A 10,185-nucleotide genomic window follows, 5' to 3' on the forward strand; every position below is an offset into this window, starting at 1 on the left:
TCATGCGGACAATATCATTTATAAAATTAATCAAAATTGCTCAAATAGCCAACTCAAACTCATTGATTTTACGTCGTACATTCGAAAACTATTCTTCGAATGATTATTATTGTACTTTTCATCACACATGCTATAGTAATATAAGCGAATATTTTTTTATTTGTGAAATCTCCTCCAAACTGTCTGCCAACACCGGTATTTCGGGCCCAAATATTAGTCACTATTACCGGTATTTTCGTATCCCTACGGTATGCAAAACTGCGTAAGGCTTTCGGGTGAACTATCCAGTTCGTTTGAATCTCGCCGGGGACTGCGACAAGGTACCGGACTCTCAACCCGAATAAAAAATACAGTAGAAAAACCGAACGTTGTATTGTAACAGTACTATTTAGAACCATATTGTTACAATAGACACTACTGTAAAAATAAAAATACAAAAACAGTAAGATGTAATGTAGACACCATACAGTGAATTGTAAATAAGATTTTTACAATATAGTATACAGGTTGTTAAGTATAGTTACAATACAAAAAATATTTTTCTCCATATATATTTTTTTGCAAAACCATACATTTTATTGTAAATGAATTGTTCGAAATACTGATACGTGGGTTTTATTATACCGTACATTGTATGGTACATGTATAGTTTCAAACAATAAAATGTACCGTAACTATATTGTTTTTAATTGTAATTTCACTACTGGCTATACATTTAATCAAATGGTTTTGTAATGGTTCTCTTTTGGTATGGTGTATTGTTTTACATTACATAAACCATATAATGTTATATTATCTTGCCATTTTCCTCCTGTTTATGGCATCTTAGGCTATCTAGCCAAACTAACCTAAACTCGTCTAAGTCTGAGTAGTCTTTGATTGCATTAACAGTTGAAGCATAGGCTCCCATGTCCCACTAGCCAGATGACTGGGTTTTGCAAACTAAGCATTATTTGTGGCAACACTTTGAGAGGCATGATGGAACTATGCCGAGCGCACTAAGTGTTATTAGACCACTAATGTAGTTGCATGAAGTGAGTGACGAGGTACATAAGTATCATTACAGCGTGCTTAACCGTTATTGCAATATTAAGGCTCCAGTTTGACTAAAGTAAATACATACCAACTCATGAGAAAATTGTCTAGTTCGATTCAAATATGAGTTAGGTTAAAAATCCAACCCGCAGACGAACTTATATAAGAAGTTGTTTCAGTGTCCAATCCAGTCCATATGTTAAAGATGGCTCTACGTCAAAGATAAATCGCATTTGATTCGGTTGTGGTAGAGGGAAAGTTCACATGCCCGTCATATCTCTTGGATCCTCAGTCCTTAGGACACCTGGTTTACCACTTATTTAAACATTTTATTGGCTTTAAATAGATGTTTCAACCAAGGGGTAGTCACTCTACACACTTCATTTGTGCCAACGATTTTCGATGTGTGCCTTGGTGTGCCCTAGTGTGCCGATGTGCTGAAGCGCCGAGGCTCTAAAATATATTATGGCGACTGCTATAATAAAGTGACGCCGCACTGGCATTATTTTCTTAGCAACCATAGAATTTATAGTACTTTATTGTTTTTGTTTTTCAACGAGAATGTCAACGAAAATATTTTCTGGATATAATTCCAAGTGGATTCTGAAATGATTCCGAGATGTAATGTTAAGCGGTTTTGTGCTTGGTTTTGGGGGACATTTTAGTGAAATAAGGGGAAAAATCTGGAGGAATTTCTATTATGGCTGATGGAGGAATTGTTAAATTTGATGACGGAGGTATGCTAGAATAATATTGTAGTTTTCTGAAGGAAATTCTCGGAAGAATCATAGAAAAGCTCCTATAAGCTTTAGAAGGGGTTTTTGATTAAACTTATAGGAAAGAACAAGTTAGGGTATTTTGAATTAATTTTGAATGACATTAGAAATGAGTTACCTGGAAAAAAATTAAGAATTGAGAATGGACAGGTTTTTAAGAGTTCGCAGCAAAATTCTGAAACTAATTATCGATGTTGAAGATTCTAAGCTTGATTCTAAGGTCACCGGCAATTGTTGATAAATTGAGACATTCTTGGTTGGGCTCATGGAAAAAATGTATTTATTACTTCTTGCAAAAAAAAAAAAAAAAAAACGCATCCACATTATAACAGATTCACATACTTTCCATTAAACATCACAGCAACTATTTAGCACCATTCTGAAACAAACAGGATTTGTTAAATTGGTATTTTGTTCGAATAGTTTACAAAAGTTCTACTGAAGGTATTGTTTCGGTTTCAACATTCCGTTTAACTGACGATTGCTACGAACGAAAAGTCGTTATTTTATATAGACTGTTTCAGAAATTATAAATACACTTCGTTTATTAAATTAAATGGACAGTTCTAATGATGTTTACCAACTTTTTTCAGAGAATAGCATATTGTACTCCATATTTTTATATTTCCTTTCAATTGTCTTGATATTTTAAAGAACAGTCGAGTTCTCCAACAAATAACTTAATTTTTCAAATTTACATTTGCACAAAGGTGTTTTTTAATGATTTCAACATTTTTTATCACTAAATACCAAAAATTATCTAAATTTTTATCACATTCGCTTTCTCAACAAGTTGTCTAAGGAATGCCTTGATCAAAATTTGGAAAAAATCGATAAAGGCATTTCCACAACATTTTTTCGGAGATCAAGTTTCTCATTTTTAAAGGTTTTCTACGGAACATAAGAACTACCATACAGTTTCTTAGCTTTCCTGAACGCATTTAATCTAAACTTACTTATTTTTTCAGCTCATTTGATCCTTCAGATGACAAAGCTTGTCATACCATAAAAACGAATGCAGTAAACAGTAATTAAGACATTCGTTTGCTTAACGTTTGTTGCTATTGGTGTTGTTGAGAAATTTGAAACAAAAATTTTTGTTTTGAGTAGGCCCGTAATGGTGATTCTTGATCAAGTATTCCAGTAAAAATTACTTTTACCAATCGAGAAATCTTTTTTTTATCGATACAGCAATTTTTATTGTGTTTGGAAATTAAATATTTTATCTGTGAGATTTTTTTCTTTTCTACTATGCTACATTTTTTGACCACTTTGTGCAATTTCAAATTTTGATCATCTTGTTTACAGAGCCCTATTTTTTAACTTTTACCAGAAACATCAACAAAATTGGTATTATTTGCTTCGTTAGCGTGTTTACTATAAGAGCTAGAAGAAACTTTTTTGGATATTGTGCTCAAATTGAAATGGCAGGTTATCGTATTGTGTCGGTTGTATTGTATCGGTTAGTGTATTTATAATTTCTGAAACAGTCTATAGCATCCTTATTATGTGAACCTGCGCCAACCGGTGCCACTGGTGTGCCCAAGGCACACTGTGTAGAGTGACTATCCCTTGGTTTCAACTGATTCACTTTTTTCTCTTTCCTTTCCTTTCCTTTGCAACAAAAACGTCACGAACATCAACAAAACAAAGCACGGAAAAATCTAAAACCTAATAAATAATTAAAAATGGACGGAAAAAAATATTTCGGAATAGTGAATGATTCAAACGTAAGAAAAACAGTATAATATATTGTTCCATAAAGATCTAATGTAAATGTATAGTAGCTACAATGTGCACAGCTTTTGGCGAACCATTTCATTACAATATACTTTATTGTAGCTGGTACACTGTATGGTACATGAATGGTTTTCACCAAATACCCTATGGTTAGTTTTATCCGGGAAGCCTACTCTTGAACATCGCTCTGGAAGGTGAGATGCGACGAGCCGGGCTCAACAGTGGATAACTGACACTGAAGAAGATTACAAGGAGGGAATAGTATCGACTGAGGGAATCTGGCAATGATATGTTGGTGGCGTAGCAGTCTTTTCACAAATCAAAAACTAATTTGTTTCTATGTTCGACGTTTCGATATATTTAACATTTTTTTCAAGGATTAGAAACTTTAGCTTTTTTGTCAGGTGGCTCTAGTTGCTGAGCAGTAGTCACAGAACATACAAACATCCGAACAAAAAACTTCCGACACAAAGCACTTAATTAACAAACACGTATTATACTATTATCTTTTTCGTCGCAGTCGATTTGGTCTTACTTTACTGAATGGATTACAAGTGGTAGTCGAAATACGCGTATCTGTAAAAGGATAAGTAGAATTGGGCGGAATTAAATTCCGGGGAACAATTTTCTCAAAATTCGGTCTATTTGTCTGCTTTGCGGACGACATGGACATTATCGCCAGAACATTTGGAACGGTGGCAGAGCTGTATACCCGCCTGAAACGCGAAGCAGCAAAGGTTGGACTGGCGGTGATTGCCTCAAAAACAAAGTACATGCACGTAGGCGGAACCGAATACGACCGAATCCATCTAGGTAGTAATGTTATTATAGACGGTTATACTTTCGAGGTGGTGGAGGATTTATCTACCTCGGATCCCTACTAATGGCTGACAACAATGCTGGCCGTGAAATACGAAGGCGCATCATCAGTGGAAGTCGTACCATGGGCTCCAGAAGAAGCTGAAAGCAATCGGAGATTCCGAGCGATGCGTGCTGAGGACGATCTTCGGCGGTGTGCAGGAGAACACTGTGTGGCTGAGAAGGATGAACTACGAGCTCGCTGCACTTTACGGCGAACCAAGCAACCAGAAGGTGGCCACAGCCGGAAGGATACGGTGGGCAGGGCATGTTGCAAGAATGCGGGACAACCCTGTAAAGTTGGTGTTTGCGACCGATCCGGTTGGTGAACCAAGGCATGGAGCGCAGAGAGCATGATAGGCGAACCAGGTGGAGTTGGAGTGTGACTTGGCGAGCATTGAGCGTGACCGAGGATGGAGACCGCCAGCCACAAACTGAATATTGTCATCATTGTCGATTATCATTCGCATTGAATTATCAGTCGGAATTCCCCAACACTCAAGAGTATGTTTCCGATTCCGGATTGTGTTATACGCATGTACTGTGATCAAGAAATTACTAGATTAATCCTTGTTTGTATTATAGACATGCAGACTTTATTCTCTTGCTCAAAGAGTAAATCACTTTTAAAAAAATCTACATTCATAGCTTTAAATTCAAACTTGAAAATGATACTTGGTTTATAGGCAGTTGTGATTTCAACCAGTACTCATCTTACCAGATAGACTAAGTCCTGAGTGCCCTCTGCTGTACGCAGGAGTCGTCTCCATTCGACTCGCTCCATGACTGTGCAGTGCATCTCGAGTTCCGCACTCTGCGAAGGGTCCGTAAATCGTCCTCCACTTGATCAACTCACATAGCTCGCTGCGTACCACGTTTTCTTGTACCGGTCGGATTACTCTCGAGATTTTTTTTTATCGGGTTGCTATTCGACATCTTGATGACGATGCCGATTCTGGACGATGGTTGATTCTCAGCAGCTCATGGTTCATCCGCTTTCTCAAAGCCCCGTCATCCATGTTTCGTGCCCATAGAGAACTATCGGTCTGATCAGCGTTTCCTAAATAGACAGTTATTTTCGTGCAGGTCATGATGCAGCATTTCTTAATCAACCGCTGGATGCAATATCAGCATGTTGTTTGAGCCACACCTTCTTGGTGAACAAACGCTTGGGACGTACCTTCTCAATCTAGCTGGAGTCGGAAGGACAGCAGTGCCCAGGCTGCACTATCAGCTAAGCATACTACCACATACAACTCTTAGCTGGCGTCCTTCGTCATCGATTGACCCGTAGGAAGTTGATTAGGCACTTGTGGGGTCCAGAACTATGTAGAATGACCTTGTCGTCTCACTATTTAGCAGCCCAAAGACAGTTTACATACATTTTTTGCCTTTCTCGTACACCAAGTGTACTGGAAAGGCTATATGTTCACTCCAAAAATGACTTTTTGATAGGAGGCCCGGAGGGTCAAGTCACATATACCAATCAACTCGGCTCGACGAATCGAGGTGATGTCTGTGTGTGTGTGTATGTGTGGGTGTATGTGTGTGTGTATGTATGTGTGTATGTGTACAAAAAACTCACATCACTTTTTGGCAGTAAACCTCAACCGATTTTAATGACCGACATTTCATTCGACGCGGAATCTGGTCCCGTTGTTTCCTATTGAAAATGGTTCGGATCAGTCCATTGGTTCCGGAGTTATGGCCATTTAGGTGTTCCGGACCAGTACCCCAGGAAGGGGCCAGATATGAAAACGCTCCAAACCCATGCATGTGACACATCAAACTACGGCATTTTCGATAACTTGATGAATGGTAAGCATAAAAATGGTCTAAGACCATATCTGAACCGGTAGTGTCCCGGAACCGGTTCCGAACGTCCCGCTGGAAGTGGCCAAACATAAAAGCGATCTAAACCCATGCATGCGACAAATCAAACCGCGGCTTTTTCGATAATCTGATGAACAGTAAGCAGGAAAACATTCTCAGACCATATCGGAACCGGTAGTGTTCCGGAACCGGTTCCAAATGTCCCGCCGGAGGTGGCCAAGTATAAAAGTTATTCAAACCTATGCATGCGACATATCAAATAGTGGCTTTTTCCATATATTGATGAACAGTAAGCAGGAAAATATTTTCAGAATATATCTGAATCGGTAGTGATTTGGAACCGGTTCCGGGTGTCGCGCCGGAAGTGACCAAATATAAAAATAAACTAAAACCATGCATGCGACATATCAAACCGCGTCTTTTTCGATAACCTGATGAACAGTAAGCAGGAAAACATTCTCAGATCATGTCGGAACCGGTAGTGTTCCGGAACCGGCTCTAGGTGTCCCGCTGGAGGTGGCCAAGTATAAAAGTCACCCTAACCTATGCATGCGACATATCAAATAGTGGCTTTCTGATATACTGATGAACAGTATGCAGGAGAATATTTTCAGAATATATCTGAACCGGTAGTGATCCGGAACCGGTTACGGGTGCCCCGCCGGAAATGGCCAAACATAAAAGTGAACTGAACCCATACATGCGACACATCAAATCGCGGATTTTAGGAATCTTGATTTGGCAAAAAAGTTTCCGGCCGGAACTGGCCGCCTTGCCGGAACTGGCGAAATGCACAAATGAACCACACCCATGCATGAGGTACATCAATACGCGAATTTTCAGGAAAACTGATTAACAATTTGCATGATACTAGTCTAATACCACATCAGGGACAATCGGTAAGTAGTAAAATGTGAACCGAAAGTGGTAAAATGTGAAATTGAACCAAACCCATATGTGTGGTACCATAAAACCACGCTAATTCGACAATGATTACAGTCAAATCCTACAGTTCATTTTACGATTGTTGGCTTCCGAAGTTCACTGCGAGGTACAAATTTAAAAGTGTCGTATTGTAGAGTGAGGATTACGCGGTGTTTGACAGTACATCAAATAGCAGCTTTTTTGTTAACACGATGATCGATTCGTAAGAACATAGCCTCAGACCATATTTTTGAGAACCGGTAGTGCCTCAAAACCAGTTCTGGGTGTCTCATTGAAAGTGGTTAAATGTAAAAATGATCTATACCCAGATAATTCAAATCGTGTTTTTAGGTAACCATATAAACGTTAGCAATAAAATAATCTGAGACTATATTTAGGAGACCCGATAGTGCTCCGGAACCTGTTCCGGTACCGCATCGATAGTAACCAAATATACTCTGCGATACACCAAATTTCGGCTTTTTTAATAACCTGAGGAACGGTTAACTAGAAAATAGGCTCATACCACATTAGAGACTATCGGTAGAGTTGCGCAACCTAAACGCTTCGCCAGAAATACGAAAGTGAATAAAATCAATGCAAGTGATAAAAATGTGTAAGCGAACAAAATTTTGACAAATTTAAACCACATACAAACAGACGTCTCACTGTACTAACTACCTATCGTTCTTGTTTTCAACTGTCATTAAAATATAGCCTAAAATGTGCAAAAAAAAAACTTTATGATCTGTGATTGTGTAAAAAGTTATATCTTAGCTTGTTGGTATCGTCTTGATATTGATAAGTCTCCAGTGCGAGTGAAGGTGCTCAAGCAGTCGACTGAGAAGTTTGATATTATTCAGCTCTGCTTATACATTGAACATAACATCGGCCTATGTGCCATCATAAGTTTTCAATTCAATGATGGCTTTGATAAAATGCTTGCTTATCTTTAAAAAAATATCAGGATTCAGGAACACTTTGATTTACGTCGACGGAAAGATCATGAGAACATATTCGACGAGAAAGGCACTATCACCACTAGGTGGATTAATTTGGGTTTTTATTATTTGTTAAAATTGACATTTACTCGAAATGCCTCTAAAAGCGAATAACTAACACTAAGGAAGTTTCGTAGTAGAAAACCTCGTATCTGTCAAAGGATAAAAACGTTAGGGGCAGAATTCAAACTAAAAAAATGTTTGAACCACTATGAGAGGTATTCCAAGAATAAGTAATAATCGAATCAAGTTAAGTTGGAAAACCATAAGTCGATTCATGGAAAATAAAACCACTAGCATCATTACCCTTTACATAGTTTTTATATCCCATCTTGATGAGCTTGATTTATTGATGAATACTGCGCTTTCCATGCATGGTGGTAAAACCCATAACGGTCAACTCAAGAACAGTATAAAAACTGTCGAACGTTAGTTAATCTTCACAGTGATCATCAGTACTCGCAACAGAATGGGATACGGAGCGCTCAAGGTGGCCTTGTTGATTGGAGTTTTGCACGGCTCTATCACACTGGCAGCCGGCAAAGTACGTTGTGTAGATTAATCCTAATCTGTATGTTTACAAATTTGAGCATTTTTCTTCTTTTGAACTTTCTAGTGTGAAGGCGTGTGTGTTAAAATGGATGAGTGTGATAACACTTTCGGAGGAGTTGATTTCGTAAACTTGAGGTAATGTATGAAATAGTTTGGCATAATTAGCTTGGTAAATATTAACAACGTCTCCATATTCAGGTTTGGCGATGAAGACTATGTAGAAGCTGATTGTCCCCATTACTTGGAGATATGCTGTGATTTGGAGCATGTTGTTACGACTGCTGCGCCCCCGCCATCATACTCTATGGGAGGCAGTAATTCTGGAGAAAAGGATGATCGCTCTGATGAGCATGATCAGGAAGCAAGGGTTAACCCACCAGAAGCTACTAGTGAAATCCCTCGTGTGCCCGCCGCGAACGAAGCATCAAAGGAAAAAAGTTCTGAAGAAGTCAAATCGGAAAACACAGAGCAACAAGGACGAAGCTCGAGTGAAGTGATCCAAGATACTGCCGTTCGCACCGCCGAACAAACAAAGAAATTCGGAGAGTGTGGAATGAGAAATCCTGATGGTATCGCCTTCAAGGTTGCAAATTCCAAATTCAATGAAACCGAGTTTGGTGAGTTCCCATGGATGGTTGCAGTCCTTCAGTTACATGCAGCAGAAGAAACAGAGGCTTCGACTTATGTGTGCGGTGGATCACTGATCGCGCCCAACGTAATTTTAACTGCTGCTCACTGTGTGATGGATAAGGAAGCAGGTCAGCTAACTGTTCGAGCAGGTGAATGGGATACCATGACCACCAATGAAATATATCCTCATCAGGTAAGCTGTAATTATTTTAAATGTCTCCAAAATTTTAACCGGCTGATCATTACAGGAACGCAAAGTATCGTCGATAATTCTTCATCCCAATTTCAATCGGAACCTACTTTTCAACGATGTGGCCTTACTGGTGGTAGAAGATCCATTCACGGCTGCAGAAAACGTACAGCTTGCGTGTTTGCCACCACAAGGAATGGACTTTAGCAGTGCAAACTGTTTTGCCGCCGGTTGGGGAAAGACAGCATTTGATGCCCACAGCTACCATGAAATCCTCAAAAGAGTTCCTCTACCCATGGTTCAACGAGCCGAATGCCAAAATGCTCTCAGAACTACCAGGCTTGGCAACCGATTCCGCTTGCATGAGTCGTTCATCTGTGCAGGCGGTGAGGAAGGTATCGACACTTGCACTGGAGACGGTGGATCTCCCCTTGTATGCCCAGTTGAAGGCGTTCCGAACAAGTATTACCAAGCCGGTATTGTTGCTTGGGGTATCAATTGTGGCCAGACTGGTATCCCCGGGGTTTACGTTCGTACCTGTTCGTACACCAACTGGATTGACGCTGAATTGTTGAAACTCAATTTTGTTTCTGTAGACAAACGAAACAATATGGAAAACTGAACGAAATATAATTATTGAAATGAA

General features: G+C 39.3%; 1 protein-coding gene across 1 annotated transcript; it reads left to right on the plus strand.

Annotated features, from left to right (window-relative positions):
* The first annotated feature begins 8,583 nt into the window (after nt 1–8,583).
* LOC109416725 (phenoloxidase-activating factor 2) lies at nt 8,584–10,185 on the plus strand. The gene is made up of 4 exons (XM_029857280.2): nt 8,584–8,711; nt 8,784–8,854; nt 8,918–9,542; nt 9,598–10,185. The coding sequence occupies exons 1-4, from the start codon at nt 8,637–8,639 to the stop codon at nt 10,159–10,161; spliced, it is 1,335 nt and encodes a 444-aa protein (XP_029713140.2). The 5' UTR covers nt 8,584–8,636; the 3' UTR covers nt 10,162–10,185.

This window comes from Aedes albopictus, chromosome 3, assembly GCF_035046485.1.
Source record: "Aedes albopictus strain Foshan chromosome 3, AalbF5, whole genome shotgun sequence".
Lineage (NCBI taxonomy): Eukaryota > Metazoa > Arthropoda > Insecta > Diptera > Culicidae > Aedes > Aedes albopictus.